Raw genomic sequence first — 24,189 nt, 5'->3', positions numbered from 1 at the left:
TTGGGCAACACTGATGCTTACGAACAGCTAGTGATTGCAGTCGATAAATATTCCATCGACTATCGATTGAATGTTGGTTACGCTTATACAATTAAAAATCGAACTTGAAATAAAGAAAGAAAGAATATTCCATAAACAAACAACACAGCACACATACATTTAGCAATTACGAAACATGTAACAATGAATAATCAAACGATACGCCATAACGTGTTCATGCTGTGCTGTTACGGAATCCGTCATCCACTCAGCTTGGTGTCTTCTCACTGCATGTGCAGCGACGCTGATTTTCAGTGGATTCGGCAACAATGAATACATGACACGGAACACAGTAGACGACACAGACGTGTACATTTGATATAATTAGGGATAATAGTATAATTGTAAAATAAAAATGTAATTGTAAACAATAGTGCAATTGTAAATAATAAAACAACTGTAAGTAATAGGGTAATTGTAAATAATAGCTCAATTGCGACATTGTAGTAATTAGCATTCAGATATTCTATTAGTTCTAGCCAAAGTTCACAATAAAACGCCCACATCTCCGAGATCGGCAGCTATTCTGGAGATTGCTGAATATTAAACAAATACGCCTTAAGTATTTTTTTAAAAGTAAAACGTAACTTGTATCATTTCAATCATCATTGACCCATTATTTTTTTAACAACGGGCACAAGTTCATTCGGAATGTCAGTTTTTGTAAGTTCAACACTACATACACTACATTTAGAATTATATCTATTAAAAAATACAAAGAGGAGACATATTTTAAAATTTTTAATTTTTTAAATATAGATAATCAAATTCGCCTGTCCTTATTAAAATGCATATGAATAGAAATTGATTGAAACTGGTAGTCCAACGGTCAAAATAGGAATAAAGAAGGTAATAACACAATTAAACATAGTAACATCCACAATTCAGATATTTTTGGCAAAATGTTACCTTTTTTCACAATCTATCGATAAAACTGTCGACAACAACTACATAACTATATTATTATTATTTTTTACCAAATGACGGGAGGAACAAGTCATGCGTCTGGTGGTAAGCTACACGCCTATCCTAGTGCCACTCATTGCTTTAAATCGCAAAGATCTTAGGGGCAGTGCCACTGCACCCGTCACCTTGAAACATAAGTTGACAAGTCCCATGTGCCTATAATTTCACTAGCAACATTACCCTTGTAAACCGGAACGCAATCTTATTTTTGCTGCTTGGCAGCAGAAATAGATAAGGTGGTACTTCCTTGGACGAACTCTTTCACAAGCTCTACGGCTACTATGTATACATATGATAAAATAATAAAATACATATTACACAGATGTGCTACAAACAGCGCTGCGTGCCAATAAAACAAGTGCGCGACAGCATAGCCGCTATGGAGAATTCTGAATGCCCATCTGATTGCAGCGGCCACGGCGTTTGTAACTCCAAAGGTAAGCATCCGTTTGCTTATTTCTTCCGCAGTATGTGCCACACGGCAAGTGTTTTATTACATGAAAGTCCTACAAATATTAACTACACGAAACAAATTGTGTATACCTATGTGAAATTATATAACTCTTTTATTTAATATAAAATTGTGATTGCTGTTGCGGTATTGAGATAGTGTCTAATGTCTATCTGCCTATTGTTGGATGTTTCCTTGCTTTTAACAACGAAGCGTGATTCTATTAATGCGTTTGAAATAATCAAAATAATTCCATGGTACAAAGGGGCACGGTCAAACATTATCTACTCTGTGGATTCTTCCACATCGTGGCCTTAGAGTGATAACTCTTCATACGCGTTTCCACATAGTTCGTATTTACTGATTTTTGTTGTAGAAAAACTTATAAATTTCTTGCTCAAATATATTATGAAAGTAATATTGTAGAATCTGGTAGAGGTATAATTTAACTAAAATGCTAACTACAAACATTTTACACCACATTTTTATCTTTGTCCTTAAAAATTACGTAGAAATATTATTAGAAATATTACATATACGAGGTATTCACTCCAATACGACGAAATGTAAATACTGCTTCCAGGAGCATTGCAAGTTCCATTGAACTTTTACTTGTAAGGTACGTCTTTTCGGGAACGATCGTCAGTTTGCGTCTTTTTTTTATTAAATAATGATTATTTGAAGGCGAAAAGGTATCGTGGTGGCGTAGGGTTTGAAGCTTTATGTAGACGCGGAGAATTCCTAAAATATACTCTGTAGTGGTAAAATAAGCTCATAGTCCCCTGACGTTATTCTAATGATATATCACGGAGAGTGTGCAATGGATTGCATAATTTGATTCCGCCTTCCCTTTTCTTAGCTGGGGTTCCACCCCTATATTGTGGATCATCCCAGAATTCGCATAAAGCGTTTCGCTTCCACATTTATATGGCGAGCGACTATGGAGTGGAATTCCCTGCCTGCAGACTTATTCCCCGAACGCTATAACTTGGACCTCTTCAAGGCGAGAGTGAATAGGGATTTAATACGAAACATTAGAGAAAATGTTATATAAATAGCACCCCACAGTATTAGTCGATAGATTTACAAGAATATGAGAGGATGTGGGTTATATTTTTCTGTATCTAATGGAGCATAATTAATAAATAAATAATGAACATTTTTTACGTAACTTCAGTTATGCCATTCTACCATGAGGGGTGCGAAATATATAGCTCTAATAACAATCGAATGAAACTGATTTATCCATAGATAGAAAGAAAAATTCATGATAAAAAATGAAAATTTTGCGCAACAATATAATTTTTATTATCAAGCGAAATTTATTCAATCATGTTTCGGGCTTCGTAGTTCACTGCCGGTATGTTCTGTTTTCATTGCCAATTAAAAAAAAACAAGTTGATTTGTGGTTAAAGTATGACTATGTCTCCTATGAATTACATATTCACTTACTGAGAAACTCAAATAATTCAAACGTTCAATACAAAAGAAGCGCACTAATTAAATTGTAAAAAGCTAACAAAAGTTTAATATGTCGGTAGACAAAAATACAAGCGAACTCAGATATACGACCCGGCAGAGCGTACTATGACAAAGTCATTACATTGACTATTTCTCATTTCTTTGTGTCGAAAACACGATTTTCCGTGCGGTCGAAATACGTCAAAACGTCTATTTTGGGTTTTACTTTACTTTTGTCATACTTACCTAATACAGATTTTGAATAGTTGCATGCAAAAAATGTGTTATATTTGCAGGACATTGCCACTGCGACGTGGGTTTTTCTCCTCCGTCGTGCGAGTTGCCCGGCCCTGGCGGATCCTTCGACTCTGGTCCAGCAACTGATCCTAGCGGTAAGTGTACTTAGTTATACACTGAATAATATACCATAATATAAATAATTACACAGGTAGTGTCAAGTCTGTTCCAATCCATTTACAACAAAAAGAAACAAACCTAATTGGTTAAAATTCTAAGGCAATCACTCAATAAATCGAATAAGTAACACTTTCATGTATACTTTCATGCTTACTGAAAATCAGCGCTGTGGTAAATCTACTGCAGCATATGCTGAGATAAGTCCCGTGTTGGCATGACGCTACAACACAGGCCATACTACTGTCTACTGTGCACCATTGTTTTAGTTTTATTTGTAATTATGAGTCATATACCTACTTATTTGTATGTAAACTGTTTTAGTGTGGTTTTGTGTTGTTGTATTCGTGCCAATAAAAGTATGTCTATGTCTATGTCTATGTCTATGTCTATATTTCGAAGATTTCGGCTTGATATCTCATCACTTGTTCCAACAATATTTATTTGAATAGCATTGTAAATTGTATTTGAAAAAAGGTAGTCCAAACGTGAGATTATTTTTCGGATTTCGGAAATTTCAAATATACTATATAGGTTATGTAGGGAAAAGTGCTAGTATATATCAATTAAACAAATCGATTAATTCAATTAATTAATCGATTTGTAGTTGGCATTACAATTTACCGTCACTAAACCGTCTATGGTCGAGTCAGTGGCATGTTTGTTTACATTTTGTTGAAAATGGATTGAAACGAAGTATAACTATAGTGCTTTTTTTGAAGATGGAGTGAAATGTCAGTTCATTGCGCAAAAGTGTTGCCGGCTTGCAAGCAGCTAGTGATTGCAGTCGATAAATATTCTATCGACTGTGAATTTAATGTTGGTTACGCTTTAGAAATAAATAATAATAATAATAATAATAACGCACACACTCAACATAGCCCCGCACTAGGGAAATCCTGTGTCGCGGGTGCCATGGACACACACATAGACAACCACAAATTACACCCAAACTCACGAGAGAAATAAATGTAGGCCATACAAATATTTCTCCCGGCCCGGGAATCGAACCCGGGGACCTCTGCGTGGCAGTCCAGTATGGTAGCCGTTCGGCCACAGAGGCAGTTAAATTCATTTCTATTTCATAATATTATTTCGATAATCGAGGTACCAAACCGCGACACTCGTATAATAATAACATAATGACGCAATACACTCATGGCTTCGCACTAGGGAAACCCTGTGTCGTGGGTACCATGGCGGCACACATAGACAACCACAAATTACACCCAAACTCACGAGAAAAATAAATGTAGGCCATACAAATATTCCTCTCGGCCCGAGAATTGAACCTGGGAGTTCGGCCACGGAGGCAGTTTACAACGACAAGGACTTTTGAAGTGTTTTTTTTTGCTTTGTTTTGTTTCTGAAATACTTATCTTTTCGATATAACTTTTTTCATAAGATGAGCTAGCATATGTCAATTTTGCAAATAGCTCTTTAGTGAACAATTTTCTGTTCACAACACACAAAACTTTGTTTTCAAGATAATCTCACAAAAAGAAAATGTACTACGGAAAGGTGCCCTTATAACAGAAAAACTAGTCATGCAGATTTTAATGTTGTATAGCAAAAGGTATTCTTTTCTACAGTTACATGTGTTTGAATTTTTTTGTAAGAGAGGTCAGTTTTTTTTCATAATATTAATTCCGTGTCAAAGGTAAAGTTGTTAGTTATTTAAAATTTAGTCGAGTTTTTGTAGTTTTTGCTTTTACATATTTTACATTATTTTAGTTATTGTTTACGTATTTCTAATTACTCTCACGTATTGAACTGCATTAAGAATGTTCTCGACTTTTTCCAATTATTTATTATATCAATTTGTTTTTATTTTTTCTGTTTATCTCGTTTGTCGCGCTCAATTTTTACGTTGATAAAATTACTGTGCAGAACTGTCAAAATGTTTTAAAATCAGTTGTGATCTTGCAGCCACGTTTGGCACTGTGTTAATCTTTTGCAGTCATTAGTCGCAGCGCTCGCGATGACATACAAATGTGACATCATGGTGCTCGCCATGTTAGCTATTGTGATATAACTTTCTAATGCCAAATGTGGATATAATAGCTTTATCGATGCGACATACTACGAACGCTGAGTGGTGGCACTAAACGTGTAATAGCAAACCTTTGGTATCTTGAGGACGTTCTGAAGTTAAATTTAGCGATTTTATGTAGTCAAAGTCAAAGTCAAAGATTATTTATTCCATAGGTAAAATAAATGTACACTTGAAATCGTCACATTTAAGCTACTGCTCGTTCACTACGCTGACCTCCCTGAGAAGAACGAGCAAGAAACTCTAGGGATTGCTCTTTTCAAATAAACTTAAATGCTATGCTTAAATACTTTGAATCAAATTTGTGTGGATTCTGGAGCCATGTCGTCTTTCCATACATCTTTATCTAACACGTAGTCTTCAATTTTGTAATATGATTTTTCGATCAAAATATTTTTAATGTAGTTTTTAAACTTAGGAAATGATAAACTTCATATATGATCCGGAATCTTATTGTAAAAACGTATACAGTTCACCATAAAAGAGTTGTTTACCTTGGTTAAACGAAATCGTGGTACCATGAGTTTGGACTTAGCTCTAAGGTTAATATTATGGATATCTTCTTTCTTATTGAAATTATGTATATTTTTACGAGCATATAAAATATTTGAGTAAATGTACTGTGATGCCACAGTCTTGATACCAGTCTCCTTAAACTTTTCTCTGAGAGAAACCCGAGAGCCTAGACGGTACACATAGTATTTGATGTATTAACAATTCTAATGTTATATTTTTGTCCACAGTGCAAAGGAACTTCATGATAACGATGTACATAATATTCCTCGGGATTATACCATCAATTCTTCTCATCATGTTCCTGTTGTACTACTCGCGCCACAACGTTCTACCATTCTGGAAACGACCAAGAAAATCGTACGTAGATTTACTACCATGCATAAAAAGACACGGGACAACTAATAATTCTAAAGATCCAAAACCTACATATAATGCTAGCAAAAGCTTTTTCAGTAATATGCCTTCCTTTCACTACAATACTCATAGACTACGTCAAATGTTACGTTTTCCCTCGAAAGCGCCTAAAAATATCAACGAAAATAATATTACAGTGTCTCAAATTGAAACCCATATTTACGATGTACCGGATTGTAATAATGCAGAAATAAATTCAAAGATACAAATTAATTTTGATTATAACAAGCCATTACCTCAGGCTCCTAAAAATATAAAGTTTGATAAAAAAATTACGAAAGCAGACATAGTTATAAATAGAGATTGCAACATAGATAGGAAAGACCAAAACGCAGAGAGTCATTATCAAAATGCAGAAGAAATAAAAACAAATTTAAATATAAACAATACTCCACTCAGTAATGTTATTCAAAATTCAAACTTAGTTAACTACTCGCCACCAAAAGCTGAAATTTCTAATTCAATAAGTGATATTAAACCAATTGATAATTCAATAGTTAAAAGTAATGAATTAAGTGTTTTGATTGCTAATGCTAAAAACAATTTAAATAAATCACCAAAACCCATTAACAAAAATAGTGTTAAACCCATTGTTAAAGTCGAAAATGATTTACATTTCAATACAGTTTTAAGTAATGCTCGAAATAACTTATCTAAGTCACCTAAACCGACAGTTAAAAATGGATCTAACTCATCTACTGTAGCTAGCAAGGAGCTCAATTCTGTTATACCTAAAACTAACAACAGTTTACCTAAACCAGTTAATAATATAAACGAAACTATAAAAACTTCAATAGCTTTAAAAACAAAACCACAAGCTGAGAATAAACCAAATATAAGCAGTAAATATAACGTAAATAAAGCAAAGCCGGTTATCAGTAAAGCGAAACCAAGTATAGAAAAAAAAGAATTAGCGTCGACTACGAATGAAATGATAACGAAAGGCAATGTAGCGAATAAAGCTCATATGTTTAATAAAAATAATATTGGCTAAATTAATAAAGACTGAATGTTTAATCAATACACTCTCAAAAAAACCAAAACTCAAGGGTGAATGGGGTGAACATGAACTGGTTTAGTAAATATTGTGCAATTACAATATTTAATTAAAGAAGGATGGCGACATCCCATGTATTTTGTGACCCAGTCTTTTTGACGACGTGCATTAAAGAGACCTATCAATACTTGTGACTCATTATCATAGCATCAAAAAAGCTAATTGGGTACAGCCTGTAGAAGCTGAGGTTGTAAACTTGATATAGGTTATGTTTATAACATTTTCCTGTATTTCGCTTCAGATGTTTAGTTAGGTAGAAGAACAGCAAGTTCTTCCTAAATCTGCCAAACTCTGCTACTTTTAATACAACGTTAACATGTTCTGTGGCAATGAAAATGAATAAAAATTAAACCTACCCAAATGGCAGAAATCTGCCACAAAAGGTCGGTCACATTGATCTCAATCTCAAAGTGACATTGACATTGGCAAGAGGGCTCTTGTCAAAACGTTCCTTTGTTAACTTTCGTGTCTATCATTGAAATTTTGTCTAAACATTTTTGTCACATTGCGGTTTATTTTTTACTTTAAGTTATTATTGTTTAATTGATTATTTGATTACGTATTTTATCGCTTTAATGTTTTATGAGTGTGCTATAAAATAACTAATACTTCAGGTCGGTTAAATATTCAATTATGCTTAAAATGAAACGTACGTACAAGAACGCTACCTAATCTCTGGTGGAACTGAATCAATTGCGTTGTGTCATTGCATCATTCTAAAATACATTGTTTTGCAATATTTTTATTCCTGACTTCTAAAAATATACAAAAATATATTAATAACTAGGCATAAACATAAACAAACGTAAAATTATACTAGCAAAGTCCATGACTGGCACCTCGTTGATTTTGGGTCAGCATTCGCCACCCTTCTTTATATTTGAACACTAGCAAGTTAGATTGGACCCTATATATATATATATAATATAATATTTAAATCACGCCCGTTAATGTCTTAAAGGATAAACTATTTCAGTGTGGTTGTACTAATAATCAGTCAATACAAGCACCACCTTTTTAGGGACGGATAGTTCCCATATTTTGTTCTATAGAACATGACGTCATTGGACAAAATTACTTTTTTTTCTAGGATTTTTTCCTTATACTATGGAACAAATAAGCCATGCCAATCTCATGGCCGACCAAAAGGGAACTACCCTTAGGGTCCAGTGTTAACTTGTTGTACATTATAGCTACAAATGTGTGCCAAAGTTTTATGTGATTGTACTCCTTTTGTTATAGAATTTAATTTTTTGTAAACCATGTGTTGCTTGTTTGGATTTGTGTTATATTGGGTTTGAGTGTGGTTGGTTTGTTGTTTGCTTGTAATTTAGTGTGTAGTATTTTGTGAATGTAGTTATTTACTGTAGTTTGTTATGTTATATTTCGATAAATGAGGGCTACCATTGAAAACGTCACTAAAGACAGTTGGAGTAATTATAACGTTGTTGAGTAGCGTAACAGCCACGAATTATTCTACAACGCGATAACAAAAATTCGCGATTCTACAACGTCATATATATATCCAACTGCTGCATACAAGTCTCCTGTATAATATAGTCATGAAAGGACCTGTGATAGCCTCAATTTCTAGCATATTTTACACACGCAATAAGTATCAAAATTACCTGAACTTGTATCAAAAATATCACAACATTTCTTAAATCAACCTTATAACAATTATGAAACTTAAAGATCGCTGAAATGATTTTGATGCTTATTTAAATTTGCCTGTTTATTTTTAAATAATTTCACAATTATAATGACTGTTTAATTAGATGTTTAATAATTTAGTAGTTTTCTTTTAATACTTACTTAACTTTTTTTTAATAATAAAGCACATAGATGTATGGTGTTTTCACAATTTGCCCTTCCGGTTGCAATGTATGTTACACAAACTATAATATACGTTACTGTTTCTTTTGAGATTTTACATATACAGGGTTATTTGTAAAATACTCACAACACATCACCATACACCACACTCACAAGACCATATTATATTACTTACATCATAAGTATTATGATACTTTTGTTTTTCCACACCCACACCACAAAATTCTTTTTTTAAGACAGTTAAAATTAGTTAACGTATTCGACTTATCGGAACTTACCCTAACGATGCATTGCTGAAATGTCATTAAACAATTTCAATATTCTAAAACTGGGTTATGATTTTTTATGATATGATATTGGAATATATGCCTGGTAGGCTCTTAGTATTTTACAAATCACCCTGTATAGTTTTATTTCTGATTAATTAAAAAAAGTATACAACAACAAAATATAGAAACGTATTTGTGTGATGTAGCGTGCAGCCTTTTTTCCTTTTGCACATTCCAATGTTGAAGTGAACGTAATTTTCACCAGAGTAAAGTTCATAATTAAAGTTTTTGGGTCGGGGAAGGTGATGACAAGTTCGATGTAGGCTCGCGGAATGTTAAAGACCTAACTTCACCACGTACATTGACGTCAAAAACCAGCTCTAGCGCCGCAATTTTGGAGTTCAAAAGTAAGTCGAAGGCCTTTATAATCAATTGTAAAATTAAATCTAAATGTTAAAAAAAAACATTGGAATTGGCAATTTTCTAACTTTCCAGATGGTGTTTGGTTTTCTTTTTTTTTTGGTGAGTAGTTAACTTCTGGATCTTCTGGTGCTAACCACGTATGTGCACGTAGCTACTAAATGATTCTGGGCTGTTACTTCGCTTTGCATAATGGAATAATATTAAATTACTTGTAATGTTTTTACTTTAACATTTCAATTATTATTAAGCATACTTACCTTATTCTAAGCTTATAAAATGAGAGGCAGTCGACTACTTCCCTGTTCGGTGCGATATCTTCTAGATCCGATCGCCTTGCGCGGGGGGTTTATTAACGAATACATCCATTTATCTTGCTAAAAAGTAGAATCTCAAAATAAGCCGTATCAGGGCATTTATTCGACACGAATTTCATCGCGCTCACCCCGCGTTGCTGCAGCACAGCGACCGCGTGTGTCTAACTGGCAAAATACGCTCTATTTGCTTAGCTTTTACGTTTTAACTTAAATGAGCTCAGACACACGCGGGCGAGGCTGGCTTGGATTTGGTCTACGCAGCGCCACGCGCGGCGGCCGGGCGGTGACCGCGTAGTTGCATTATTCAGAGGAATTTGAATGTTTTTACGTAGTAAATAGAATTCAAATTCGCCATTAATGTATATGAAGGCGTGGTAACTGGGCGGTCGCCGCGCGGCAGTCGCGTGAAATCTTTCTCGTCGTGTAACTGGGCGCTAATGGTTTGACCTATCGTGTCTCTAGCAGAGGCCGTGAGCTCGAATCCAGATTCGCACTTCTGAGTTTCTCGGAATTTACGTGCGAAATGTAATTTGAAATTACAAATCGCGGTGAAACCTACATGTCGAAGAAGGTTCACACAAGCTTCGGAAAACGTGTAAAAGTGATAGAAGATGATGGATTGAGAACGAGATATATAGATATATCATTTTGAATCCCTCAAAAAAAAATAATTATACCAATATAATTATTAATTTTTTTATACATGAAAATAGCATCCAAGTATATTATAATTATGTAAACTTTAGTATCATTTAAAGTAATATTGTAACAAAAGTTTGGATTACACGATTTTTACGCTGATAGCCTCAATTGTAGTTTGCGCTTTGTCGTCTAGCGCAAATCAAAGAGGGCGCTTTGTTGTAATGGGGCATTGAGTATATAACCAGAAATAGAGACGAAATGTCATTTAATTTGTTTGAAAACTATTCTGCCAAACCATTTCGGTGACAACTGCGTTCCGATTGGCCAGCACGAATTCAAAACAATTGACGGGTGTCGTCAATTGTTTCACTTCAAATCGACCAATTAACTTGAGCTTTGCTATAATGGACGTAAATTGAAAAATTACATATTTAATATTTAATTACCGATGAAATGTGATTCCGTTTGTTTTGTAATTAGATGTTTTGCTGTTTTTCCCACACGTAGTACACACAATAGTTGCAGTCTTTATTACAATAAATGTAGAATATTTTCGGAACATACAGAGACGTACACAGGTCAGTTGTTGGCGCTGTACTATTTCAGCTTTCGATTTTTGTGATTTTAGTGCAAACCAGAGTTGATATTTATAAGGGCCATGTGCCTGATGAGTTTTCAGGGATGGATGGCCCTTATTTCGTCTCTATTTCTGGTTATATACTCGATGTAATGGGGTAATGTTACCACACTGGAAAGGGAAGTAGTATTTAGATAATTTCATAAGCTTGGAATAAGGTGTTGAAGTTTAACTTAAATATTGTTCGGCTTATTTATTTCTTAATTTTAAATTCAGTTCAAAATATGAGAATTTTTAAATATGAGAATATGAAAATATGAGAATTATAAATTTTGCTTATAAAATCTGAACAATAAATATCATTAAATATTAAAATCTCATTAAAAACTACCTTGTGTAACAAAATGATGATACATACCTTTTTTTTACAGAGTCCAATCACCTAAAAAGGCAAGTATACCTCGACGCCTGTCCCGCAGTGCAAGTAAATTTGCCGCTAACTTCCAAAATAACTCTCAAGGTAACCCTCCACCTGTTAACGTTCACACTCTTTCCAACCCTGATGACATGAGCTCAAGCCTCCTTCGAAGCGATTCTGAACATAGTCCATCAGGCAACATCAACCCTTCAACCAATTTCTTCGGAAACTTTAAAGGCTTCTCCTTAACTCCTGTTGAAAAATCGCAACAGCAAAAAGAGGATGGAGCACCTGTTATTGACAAAAATGCCGTCAAGACTATCGCAGATAGTATAGCAAGCAAAAGCGCAAAAATAACTCCAGTACATAGAAGTAGTAGTAACGCTCAAACTGTTATTAGTCAAGGAGCTCTGAAACCTGTTTTGAGGTCAGCACCTCCGTTGCCTGTCGTACCTAAGACATCTAAAGTGAGTCCAAGATCAAGCCCTTCAGTCAAAAGAACTAATAGCACCGTTCAAGACAGAATTAAAGCGTTTATGAACACGGAAAAGGCTGAAAATTTACCACCTATTATTGCCAATCCACCTCCAAGACCAGTCATATCGAGTCCTATTCTCGAAGCTTCCACATGCACTGCTAAAGAATTGATATCACCTTTGCAAGGTTCCAAAACTCTTGGCCCAATAAGACCTGCTCCAACTGTGCCGTCAGATTCGCCCGACATGCCAAAACGGCCTCTAAGTATGCATTCTGCTGGTAATTTTCCCCAAAAACCATTGCCTGAAGAACCTAAGAAAGTGAAAGAAGGCATCTCATTAAACAGAATAGCTTCGTTTTTAAAACAGGAGAAACCAAAGGAAAAGGCACGTAATCCCGTAGAAAGAAGCCACTCTTTACCGAAAAATCCAATTCATCAAGTAAAGATTCCAAAAACTGACAAAGGAGGCTTAAGAAATTTGCCAATCTCAAACCCGATTTTGCAAAAACAAATCGAATTACCGGTTAACACAGTGCCTGTTGTTTCTGATTCGGAAGACGGAGATGAAACTAAGTCTTTTGTGAATAGAGCTCAAAGTATGAGAGCACCTACAACACAAAAGCCTGTGTTACAAAGTTTTGCTTCCATGAGACAGGCCCCTGGAGTTCCGAGACCAGTTTCAGTAGTAGGAAGACCGACTGCTCCTCCACCACCGTTACCCAACGATACACCAGTCTATCAACACCCAAAACCGCTATCTGAAATTAAATCTTCAGACTATGTTGACTGTATTGAAGAAAAGCAAGCTCCATTAGCGCACATAGATGAAGAGTCTAGTGATAATATTTACGCAATTATTGAAGAAAGCCCACAAAAGGTTTCAAAACCCTTACCTGGTGAAACTCAACCGTTAAAGACTATCCACCAATCGACTCCCGAAGGCTACAATACTCCTAAACCTCTTTCTTTAACTTCTGGAAGTACGGAAAGCGTGGGTTTATTAGGAGAGATTGTAAATGAGATACAGAATCGAAACTTCGACTCTATTTATTCGACATCAACGCTTGCTAGAAAGAAAAAAGCTATGGCTGAAAATCGGGACAGCACTTATATGAATGCGGATCATTATAGAACTCCAGAAAGTGTTTATAGTAACACTGGAGCGAAATCCAATGTCTCTACGACTAGCAGTGGCTATTTACACCCTTCTGCTGTAAATGTTCCTACTTACCTGAATAAGCCAGACAATGTGAAACAAGAAGAGAAGACACCGCCGTCGCCTACTGCCAAAGCCAATACTAAAATCCCTACTATGAACAAGCAAGTTACGCCTCCCCTGATAAATAGACAAATAACTCCACCAGGTCTGAAAACGACTACTTTTAGAAATGTACCGCAGTCACCGAAAAATACACCTAAAAATGTGAATATAACACCTAAACTAGCTAACAGCCCCGATGTAGTTTCGAGCTGTGCTGTTGAAACTAAAAACGTGAAACCTCCAGATGTGATAAATAACAATAAAGTCAACGATGCGCCGAAAGTGGCAACTAAACCTAACATAACAAACAAACTTAGTGATAATAGACCTCCGTTAAGACCCGCTCCTGCAGTTGAGAAAAAACCAAGTTTAAAAGTAACAACATCCATAAAACCAGTTACAAATTCGAACACAAGTCTGAACAAAGTAACAGATAAAACATCAGCCTTAAAAAGTACCAATTCGAAAACAGACAGTAATGTTAAAGCTATAGCTGATAATTTAAATAAGAACAAACCGAAAGTGGTACCGAAACCTAGTGCGATTGTACAAAGAACTGATTCAAATGTGAAATCGATTGGAGCAAAATTAACGTCGAAACCTTCCAATGTTGCAAGTTTACAGCAAAAGTTTGAAAATAGGAAATCCATTGGTAAAGAAATAAGTACGACGAAAAAATAGTACACTGCCTCGAACATAATGAAAATTACGAGTTTTAGGAGACTATTCTTTCATTCAAAGATAAAAAATCGTATTCGACTCTCACACTAATATTTGTGTTAGCTCGAGAGAAATATTTGAAAATGAATACCTGGTAGTTGTAATTAGAAGAAGATGATACACATATTTCTAGTCGATAATATATGACAGTATAACAAATATATTATAGGATTTTCCCCTTCCTTTCCTTGCAGATTATAGACCATTTTTCCCATTGTCCGAAAATCATATTGACGGTTGTAAGGAACAAGAGGCTAGACGACATTTTTGAAATGATCAGGGAGCGTTTTAAAGTTTGCAAATTCAGGAATTAAATCATTAAAAAATCGCCAATGTAGCCAACTTTAATCTACTGTTTTAGAAGTATTCGGAATATCCCGGCTGGTTCCGAAATGTACTTATATAAAACACTTTTTCGACTTAGGTATCGCTAACCCTTTTAACCTTCCAACCGTTGCTAAAGACAATTTAACTGATTTTTTTGGAAATAAAAGATTTTTTACACAAACGATATTAATATATTTAAAGATTACTAGACAATGCCAAAAAAAAAAAACAAATCCGAACCAATTCTGAGAAGTTTACAGAATATAAATATTAATTTTAAGAATTTATTTTTCTGTATCTTTAAAGAAAAAATATTTATCTTTAAAATAGAAAAGAGACTTGTGAAGTGTTCATATTTTAATATGATACAGCATTTTGATGTGTAGCAAAATAATTAATTTGGCGATTATGACAAACGATTTCATGTAAACGTAAACTAAATAGAGAGTGAGGTGTGCTTGTTTAATAAAGGTATCGATATCGCCAAAAAACAATCAGCTTAAACAAAATTATTTAATTCAGGATAAAAATATTATATTGATGTAAAATAACAGATTTTTCTTATTTCTGAAGCAGGAAGTTCTAACAACACAATGAATATAGTTGTATGTCCGGTTTGCGGTACTTAGTTTTAGTTCAATTTAGTAAAATTTTAGTTCAGTTAATCGTTTGTCCGAATCGTCATCTTTTGTATGTAAAAAAGCTAGAGTTGTATTTTAAAATATTATATTATGTGGATTTTTACCTGATGTAAATAAATGACTACCAGGAAAATTCATATATATATATATATATTAAGAGATCTCTATGAACATTAATTTCTTTAAGTAACTTTCATTTTGAACAAATTGTGAAGTGTCTTAAAAGAATATAGGTACAATAAATGTTTGATTTGTATTTTTATAAAGACTTTAGTCGTAATTGTGTGATGTGTACATATTAATTTCATTTATTATTGTTTAAGCATAATTTACTTAAAGCGGTACAGACATTATTCTACATTTAGGCCAATAAAAGGCCAATTTTTATTGAATTTTCTTTTATATTTAATAGTAACTGGAGAGAAGGTTGCCTATGTAGGCAGGTTACATTAGTGGTGTGGAATTTTCTAAGAACTGTGTAATTTCTTCCAATGACTACACCAACAGCCGCGCCGTTGAGCGTTATAAGGTCATAAGTAACTTGATAGTTTTTAGTAGTTATACGTCAGTCTCTTTTAACTCCTTTTTTGCAGCCCTACATGTTGGATAGTGTATGGACCCGCTCGTAAAAAAATAAAGCGTACCTATACATATAAGAGTGTTGATGCAAATATTACATAATTTAAATTTACCGTAAATGTAGGTAAAATAACATATTATGTGTATTTTTGGTGCTAGAGCAATACATTTTGCCGTATTTTTCACATAGCTTACTATTTTTATATACCTTAGCACCTAGCAGATTATGAAGCTTCACATTAAATCAGCAATATCATGAGATCAATAATGTTAATACAAGATAAATATACATTTAATAACTGGTTTATAATTTAGGACCTATTAATAAGCCAACATATTGAATTGCAGAAATTTGTGTCTCGAATATCGGGCAATATTTAGGTAACGAATGATTTGCTTTGTTATTTGTCAATGAGTTTGGCTGTGAATAGGTCCCTTTTACGTGTTTTATACCGTTTTACATTAAAAATATACCAGTGTGCGCTAGGTAGTTGTGTCTATAGTCATTCGTCCGTAGTCATTATTTCACTGCCATTAATGTGTACAAAAATATGGTGCTGTGCCTCACAAATGTAAGATTTAAATGATTTGTTCATTAAATGTTCATATTCTTATCTACTGCAATAAGTTTTATGATAGAATTTGACATTATATGCGTTAGCAAGACCTATTCACTCGTGACCTATTGCACTCGAGCACGCGTGCATTAGCTAACATGTTTGCAATTAATTCCAAGGATTCGCACACGAACCATTACGCTTCCACATTTATATTGCGAACGGCTATGAAGTGGAATTCCCTTCCTGCAGATTTGTTCCCTGAACGGTGTAGTTATACCAGGGCATTTTCAAGGCGAGAGTGAATAGGCGTTTTAGGTGTGCATGCTCCGTCATCGACTTCATCATCACTTTCCATTGGGAGAGACGGAGGTCATATGCGCACTTATTTAAAAAAAAATTACAGTAATTTATTGTAAACATGTTGGTTAACATGGTGAACGTGTTCGCTAATGAAAGTTATGAAATTGACACCACAATCGATTAGATATAGCGGAGGATTTGGTGTATGGAGCACTTAAATTTATAAGATTGACAAGCGACTCTAGTATTACCATATTCTGCAACTAATTTCTGGGATTAGACTTCAGAAGACCACATAAGCCCCACCATTTCATAGTCGTAAAGTCAGCCATTAAAAAACAACTCAAAATTTATTAATATTTAGGTAAATTGATTTAAGTACTGCATTAAATATTGATTGTCTTAAAATATCTTTTTAAAAAAGACTGATTTGCATGTATTGATTTGGTGTGAAAATACATTTTTTGATTAAATTTTAAAATTTAATTCCACATTAAAATTAGTTCTATTTAAAAATATTTTTTATAAATAGGTAAAGCTTCTAATAATGTTATTTGATAGTTGTGACATCATATACAACTGAAGTACATAAAATATTGTAAATATTACCAAAGAAGATTATGTAAGTCGTTTCACAGTTATTTTTATGTTTGATTGATGTAATTTCATTTGAAAACTAAGGGCCGGAAGAAGCCGTTACGTACGTTATTGCGGATTAAAATAAAATTTAGGATACATTTTTGTTTAGACTACATCACCGGTACGTTATCTATAATTTTGTGTTTATTTCTGCATTCTTTCGGTCTTTATTAATACACATTCAATTTAAATCCATTCGAATATATCTTCATTACGTAATTGAAGATACCATAAATTCGAACGTATTTGAAAATAACGGCGTAAAGGCTGGCAATTTAGACTTTAACCCTTGCATGCTTTAAAAATATATATAAAAGTAGAACAAATTTTTGTTAGATATTGTCATCATGACCGAAGCGCCAACATTTCAGAGTCCAAAAGTAATTGTCGGCCTTGAAGTATCGTTTATCTGTTAACAGGACAATTTTTGAAAATTAGAAATAACTAAAGTTTTAACTACAGCTGTGAAAACTTTTATAATTATGTTAAATGTATTGAGAGCGTGTTTGAAAGAATATTGTAACTTTTACTTCGTCGCAAGACTGTGAAACATTTATAAAAATATATTTTTAGCAGCACTTAAGTTAGCTTTAGGCGCATTAGAAGGATTTTTTTGACTTTGTTAATGTAATAAAAATTGCTGGTCATTGGAGTAAAATAAAACTTTACTCAATATTATTGGTTTTTTTTTTAATTATCCACATATAAATATTATACATATAGCCTGTCTTTTTTGAAGATGGAGTAAAATTTAATAACAGTTCGTTGTGCAAAAATATTGACTGCTTGCAAGCAGCTAGTGATGGCATTCGATAAATATTCTATCTACTATCGACTGAATGTTGGCCACGCTTATGCAATAAATCCGCCCATTATTCGTCGATCTGCTCGTCATAGGTCCTTTTGATACATTACATACACATTTAGAAATATGTCTATTCAAATGTAAAGACATTGTAAAGTTTAATTTAATAATCCGCTTGTTCTCATTCAAACGTATATGAATTATAATTAATTTCCGTATTAGTAGGCCAATTGTAAAAATAAGAATAAAGAAGGTAACAGCGCAAGTCGTAATCATTACATCGTAACATTTACAATTCAGATATTTTTGGCAAAGCTACATGGTCTTTCACAATCTATCGATAAAACTGTCGACAATAACTATACGACTATTTAAAATTTTAAAAACACTGGCAACCATGCAAATACATAATAATAATAACGCACACACTCAACATGGCACTAGGGAAACCCTGTGTCGCGGGTGCCATGGACACACACATAGACAACCACAAATTACACCCAAACTCACGAGATAAATGAATGTAGGCCATACAAATATTTCTCCTGACCCGGGAATCGAATCTGGGACCACTGCGTGGCAGTCCGGTATGGTAACCGTTCGGCCACGGAGGCAGTTTTGGCAAATGTCATTTTACTCCGTCTTCAAAAAAGGCGGACTATAATAGTCTGATCAAGATATATTTTGACAACACCTTGGTGGATGTTCTAAGCGTTTTCTTAATACTGATATTTTTCGAAAAAGCTCATCTACCGCCTCTCAAGCAGGGGCCGTGAATTCAAATCCGGGCTTGCACGTCCGAGTTTCGGAATCGATGTGCGAAATTTAATTTCAAATGTATAATGGGCTTTTCTGTGAAGGAAAATATCGTGATGAAACCTGCACGTCGAAGGTTCACAACCCTCGGAAACCGTGTGAAATCCCCAACCCGCTTTGGGCCAGCACCGTGGCGGACTGTAGCCTAAACCCTTGCCTGAGAGGGGACCCTTGCCCAGTGTTGGGCGTTAATCAATTAAATTTCAATCAGAAATTCAATCAGATTAAAAAATCAATTAAATTAATTGCAATTAATTTTTTTAGTTGTTCTAAGAAACAATTGAAACTAACAATTAAAACCGAAAGTAACGAATAAAAGTATCATTACGAATATGGGTTAGGGGGTCGGTTGGGGGGTCGGTTGGGCGGCCGGTTGGGGGGCCGGTTGGGTGGTCGGTTGGGGGGCCGTTTGGGGGGCGGTCAGAACAATTAAATTTTGCCCAACACTGCCTATTTTGCGTGTGGTGGGTGCAGGGTCCTACTCGTGCCACCCAAGCTCCTCCAGGAATCTCGGCAACCTCCTCGGTTTGCTGAAGATTTCGAGAGATTTAGAGTATTCGAATGGAGTGATTCTTTATTCTTCTCGCTATGATTGCTTCTGCTGCCAACTTAATACCCATGCATTCAGCCGGGAATACTGTGTTGTGGTCACTAAGCGGTCTTGATATCCTGATATTGAGGTCTTCTGAGAATACCCCAGTACCTGTTCCTGAATTTGTTTTTTATCCATCAGTGAAGACGCGGACCTCTCTGGGATTCAGTCCTTCGTTGGGATCTTCAAACAATTGTACCTTGTATTGTTTGTCAAAAATGTATTGTTTCGGGATCCTATCCACAGCCTATCCAGTTACCAGTTCAGTATTTCTGTATGTGGGGTTCTCATGTGCTTCCAAATGCCTGCTCTGTTTGGACGCACTGCTGTTGACGCCGCTCCCTGCCAGATGAACAGTGGGAGTGGTCGCAGGTCCAGCATCGCTTCGATGGCCGTTGGAGTGGAGTTGGAGTTGTTCTCATGCAGCCCGTCGTCGCCACGCAAGCTAGTCTTAGGAATTTGTCCAGCTTGTCGGTTGCGGTCGGCAGATTGTCGTCCATAACATCCACTTTTTGCAGGTTTTGAAGGCATATTTTATTTAAAAAAAATATAGTCCTTGAAGTCGATCATTTCAAAAGCCTTGATGATGAAAAACTTAACGAATGACTTAACGAATTAAAGAATGGGCCTTTTAAAGCAAATAATTCTGAATGCCCCCTTTATGGACAACTTTACTTGTGACAAGCGTTGATGTGATATAAAGGGATGGTAATTACAGTGCAGTTAAAGTTTGAAGGTATAAGCTTAAGGCTTGAACCTTAGAGGATGGAAATATGGCTTGAACAATCGCGAATGACTTTGACGATTTGACCTCTAAGCAGTAGTAAACAATTTCATACGCCATCTATCGACCACTCGCTTGTACTTACACAAAGTCAAATAAAGGTAAGTTGCAAGTTAGAATACAGAAGAGTCATAAGTGTTTTTTTGCTATCTATACCTACGTTGTTGTTCCCTCAGAGACATTCGAGACTAAAACTCGTAATAGCATAAATAGTGAACGTATCAGGTAAATCGTGCAATGATTCGATCATTACATCCTATCAATTAACAACTAATACTACTATTTTCAACTATAAAGGAGAAGTAGAAAAGAGTAGTAAAATTAAAACATATACTTTTATTGGCTATATTTTAAATGGATTTAACAAACGTCAATACATACTAATTAATTATGCGTCATTGAAAGTATAACTTTTATGTATTATTTATTCAATTTGTTTTATACAATACGTAAATAAACACTTAGATTAATAATAATAAAAAAATAAAAGTGATTACGACCAATACGACTAATTTGGTTTTAACTGATGGAAATGCCAACAATAGGAAGTACACAGTACCTACAGTATAACGATTATATACTTCGCGAGGTTACATAAATATACATTAAAATAGGTACTTTATTAACTAAATCGTTAACATTAAAAAGCGTCAAAATGTAAATAGCGAGAACAAGTAGTTTAATTGGAATTGGAGTACTATTACTAATATTCTGATTGAAGCATGGGTTCGTCGTCACGAGAGCAAATATTTGCGATATTTTCTGGATCAGTGGTGGTTTAATTTCTTTGTTTTCTATTTTCTTTCAAAGAAAACTGCAGCAAGCTGCGGTGGGCGGAAAATGCAACACAGTATAGTTTCATTTCTACTAAATAAAGTGGGTATGTCTTAGTGTCCCGCGGTGCAGCGCGGCGCAGCCTGACGTCACCAGCTTGTGCCACCACGGGCGGTACAAAGTGTGACTAGGCTTCTCAACAATAAGGTATATTTCTTTATAAGACAGACATTGGCTGAGCGACATCGGACTGCTTAGGGCGAACTTGCAATACAATATAGAACTTCATATGTGCTATATAAAGTGAATATTTCTACTCACGGGAATCTGCTTTAGGAAAGGGTAGTCGTGTTTTAAGCGATTTGTTGATTTTACATACAAATAAAATATAAGTACATATAATAATTCAAATAAGACGATCTTGGTGGTCCAACAGTTGGCACTGTTGGCACTGCATGAGAAAGTTTCAGGTTCGATTCCCGGCAGAACCAATTACTAAAATGGTTTTGGCCTACTAGGTGTTCTGGGCAATACCGCGGAGTGTATTCCGTAGCTCTTGGTCCCGGGTTCAATTTCGTAAATGAACTTTTCTAAACTGGTTTTGGCGTAGATGTTCTGGGTAGTGCCTTGGAGTGAATTCCGTAGCTCATGGTCCCGGGTTCGATTTCCGGCAGAACCAATTTGGGAAATGTACTTTTGGCTGTTCTGTTGCCAACCACCTGGTCTCCAACTAGGGAACTCCCTGTACTCCTTATGAGTACCAGAGCAACAGAATACAAACATGGGCATTACCAGAACACCCAGACCAGTCCCAAGTTCAGAAAGTTCAATTCCCAAATTTGTTTTACCGGGAATCAAACCCGAGATCCAAGGACAACGGAATTCACTCCGCGTTTTTACCCATACTATTTACGCGTATTAATCATCCAGTGCTATATTATTTGCATGATAATCATTGACTTACAGTAAGTCAATGATGATAATGTACAAATTCCACGCTTCACCTTAGTTTTATTTTTATATCGGCATATCTATATTGTCTAGTCTTTGGTAGTTATTAAAAAAGATTCAATGTAAATATAACGAAATAACTAATTTATAAAATCTAAAATATAAAAACAAAGTCAAATGTATTTAAACAAACTAAATTTAACACAAATAAAAGTGAAATTAATTAAAAACAACAACTGTTTGTGGCATAAACCCGCTCAAAAACACACGCGCAGTCTACCTGTCGCAAATCCTGAAAGGCGATTGAGCGTAGTACTGCACAGAGCTCGCGGGTGGAAAGAAGTTATTTTTTTTCAAATAATAACACTTAACTTACGAACTGTATAAGTTAAAAAAAAGTGAACAATACATTCTATCTGAAATTAATAATCTATTTTTTTGTTCAAAATTTATAAACAACAGATGTTTGCATGTAAAGAGAAATTGCTTTTTATTCAATTTGAAAGTGTAACTTTAAATTTTATTTCATAGAAATGTGCTTAATAAATTATAATTTTGCTCAATACAATCAGTTATTTAAGGACTACTAGCAATCATATATTTTTTTTGTAATTATTGGGCTATTATCAGGAATTTAATTTGAAAAGAGCCTAATTTCTCAAATTGGCACCTGTTCCAGCCTAAAGTGGAATAAAATAAAAATGGAATTATATAATTAACTTTATTCTATTTGAACACACAATTCATTAGTACTTAGGTTTGCTTACAAATTATCCACTGAAAAACGTTTTATTGCTTGTTTCAATATACACGCTTAAAATAGTATGTTTTAAATGTAACAACCAAATTGTACTTTTTGAGAAGGTAATAAAAATAGATACACCACAAAAAACAATGTTTAATTTTTGCATAAAAAATAAAGGTAATTTTGGAAAGGTATGAAAAGCTATTTTCCTGCAGCAGTTGCTAGTGGATTTCTTAATACTAGAATAACAGAGTCGCCACGGAGAAACATCTTTGAGATAAATCTGTCTTTGTTTACTGCTTTTCCCTGAAAAAGCAAATATAATTAAGGCAAGTGTATTGTTTTGAAATATCCGCTTTGAAGTGGATGTAAGTGTTTCCTAGATTATTATGTATAATGTATACTTCGTTTCAATCCATTTTGAACAAAAAGTAAACAAACAAGTCACTGATCCGACTATAGACGGTTTAGTGATGGCCAAAATCATCAAATGAAAGTCATAGAAGTATAGATGAATTACCTCACTTTTGGAGTAACGTTTTTCAAATATGATTTTATGATACTGTTCAAATGAATATTGTTGGGAAAGTGATGATATATCAGGTAGAGATCTTTGAAAGATACGTGAAAGTGTTACTTATTCGATTTATTGAGTGATTGCTTTAGAATTTTAACCAAATAGTTTTTTTTACTTTTTGTTCAAAATGGATTGAAACAGACTATAAGAAACGTTTCTTCATTTTGAAATAATAAATTAACAAAAAAACAAACAGTCCATTACAAAGAAAACATAAATTACTGAAGAAAAAGAGAAACTAATGATTAGGGAGTATGGTCTAGGACCTTCGGAAAAAAGAAAACATAACCTCAAAGTGTTTTACAACATTAATGTTTAGAGCGTATTAAATACACAAGTAGTCTTTTAAACGCACGGTACCTTCTTGCCCTTGCCTGTTCTAGGTACTTCTGTCCACATTTCTTTCACATTCTCAAGCACCATGTTACAATGCCGATCAAAAGCTTTCACGCGACCAAGTAACTTCTTATTGTTTCTACAGTTGATTAGCACTTGCGTATTATTTTTTACGGACTGCGTAAGGACAGAAAGAGGGCCAGTACTAAATTCCTCCTCCTCAATTTTAGCGATCTCCTCTAAAGACAGCTCTGAACGTGGCTTTGTAGCTGTTGTCCTGGAAACACCGAATAATTAAAAAAATGTGTACAAATTTATTATTAGACATGATACATTAGTTTTGGTAAATACACTTACATTTTAAACAATTTCAACAAAACTTAACACAAGAAACTAATCAAAATCCGGAAAAGTACGCTCACCCGCAAAGTAATAACATGAAACCACAGATGAA

The 24,189-nt window shown here is 34.6% G+C and overlaps 2 protein-coding genes across 4 annotated transcripts in view; one reads left to right on the top strand and one right to left on the bottom strand.

The window, feature by feature from the left end:
• LOC113232365 overlaps positions 1-14,878 on the top strand; it is a 130,940-nt gene extending 116,062 nt beyond the window's left edge. For both annotated transcript variants that reach the window (XM_026467047.1, XM_026467046.1), the window contains exons 14-17: positions 1,328-1,442; positions 3,214-3,309; positions 6,128-6,257; positions 11,864-14,878. In XM_026467047.1, the coding sequence (XP_026322832.1) occupies positions 1,328-1,442; positions 3,214-3,309; positions 6,128-6,257; positions 11,864-14,270 (2,748 nt within the window). In that variant the 3' untranslated portion in view covers positions 14,271-14,878. The remainder of the gene's footprint in view (positions 1-1,327; positions 1,443-3,213; positions 3,310-6,127; positions 6,258-11,863) is intronic.
• Positions 14,879-22,914: 8,036 nt separating this feature from the next.
• LOC113232558 (probable small nuclear ribonucleoprotein Sm D2) lies at positions 22,915-24,189 on the bottom strand. 2 transcript variants are annotated; one of them, XM_026467327.1, is made up of 3 exons: positions 24,158-24,189; positions 23,760-24,012; positions 22,915-23,128 (listed from the first exon to the last, which is right to left on the bottom strand). In XM_026467327.1, the coding sequence occupies exons 1-3, from the start codon at positions 24,172-24,174 to the stop codon at positions 23,024-23,026; spliced, it is 375 nt and encodes a 124-aa protein (XP_026323112.1). In that variant the 5' UTR covers positions 24,175-24,189; the 3' UTR covers positions 22,915-23,023. The 2 variants fall into 2 exon arrangements, with proteins under 2 accessions (XP_026323112.1, XP_026323113.1); XM_026467328.1 differs by having other exon boundaries at positions 22,916-23,128; positions 24,093-24,185.

This window comes from Hyposmocoma kahamanoa, unplaced genomic scaffold (genome assembly GCF_003589595.1).
Source record: "Hyposmocoma kahamanoa isolate Upper Pololo Valley unplaced genomic scaffold, ASM358959v1 76, whole genome shotgun sequence".
Classification (NCBI taxonomy): domain Eukaryota; kingdom Metazoa; phylum Arthropoda; class Insecta; order Lepidoptera; family Cosmopterigidae; genus Hyposmocoma; species Hyposmocoma kahamanoa.
The sequence above is the reverse complement of the archived record's forward strand: the minus strand, read 5'-3'. Positions and strand labels throughout refer to the sequence as shown.

Excerpts from the sequence above, each read along its gene's own strand:
- LOC113232558 (XM_026467327.1), bottom strand. Across the intron at positions 23,129-23,759 it reads GAACAGGCAAGGGCAAGAAG|GGAAAAGCAGTAAACAAAGA; the intron begins GTACCGTGCGTT and ends TTGCTTTTTCAG.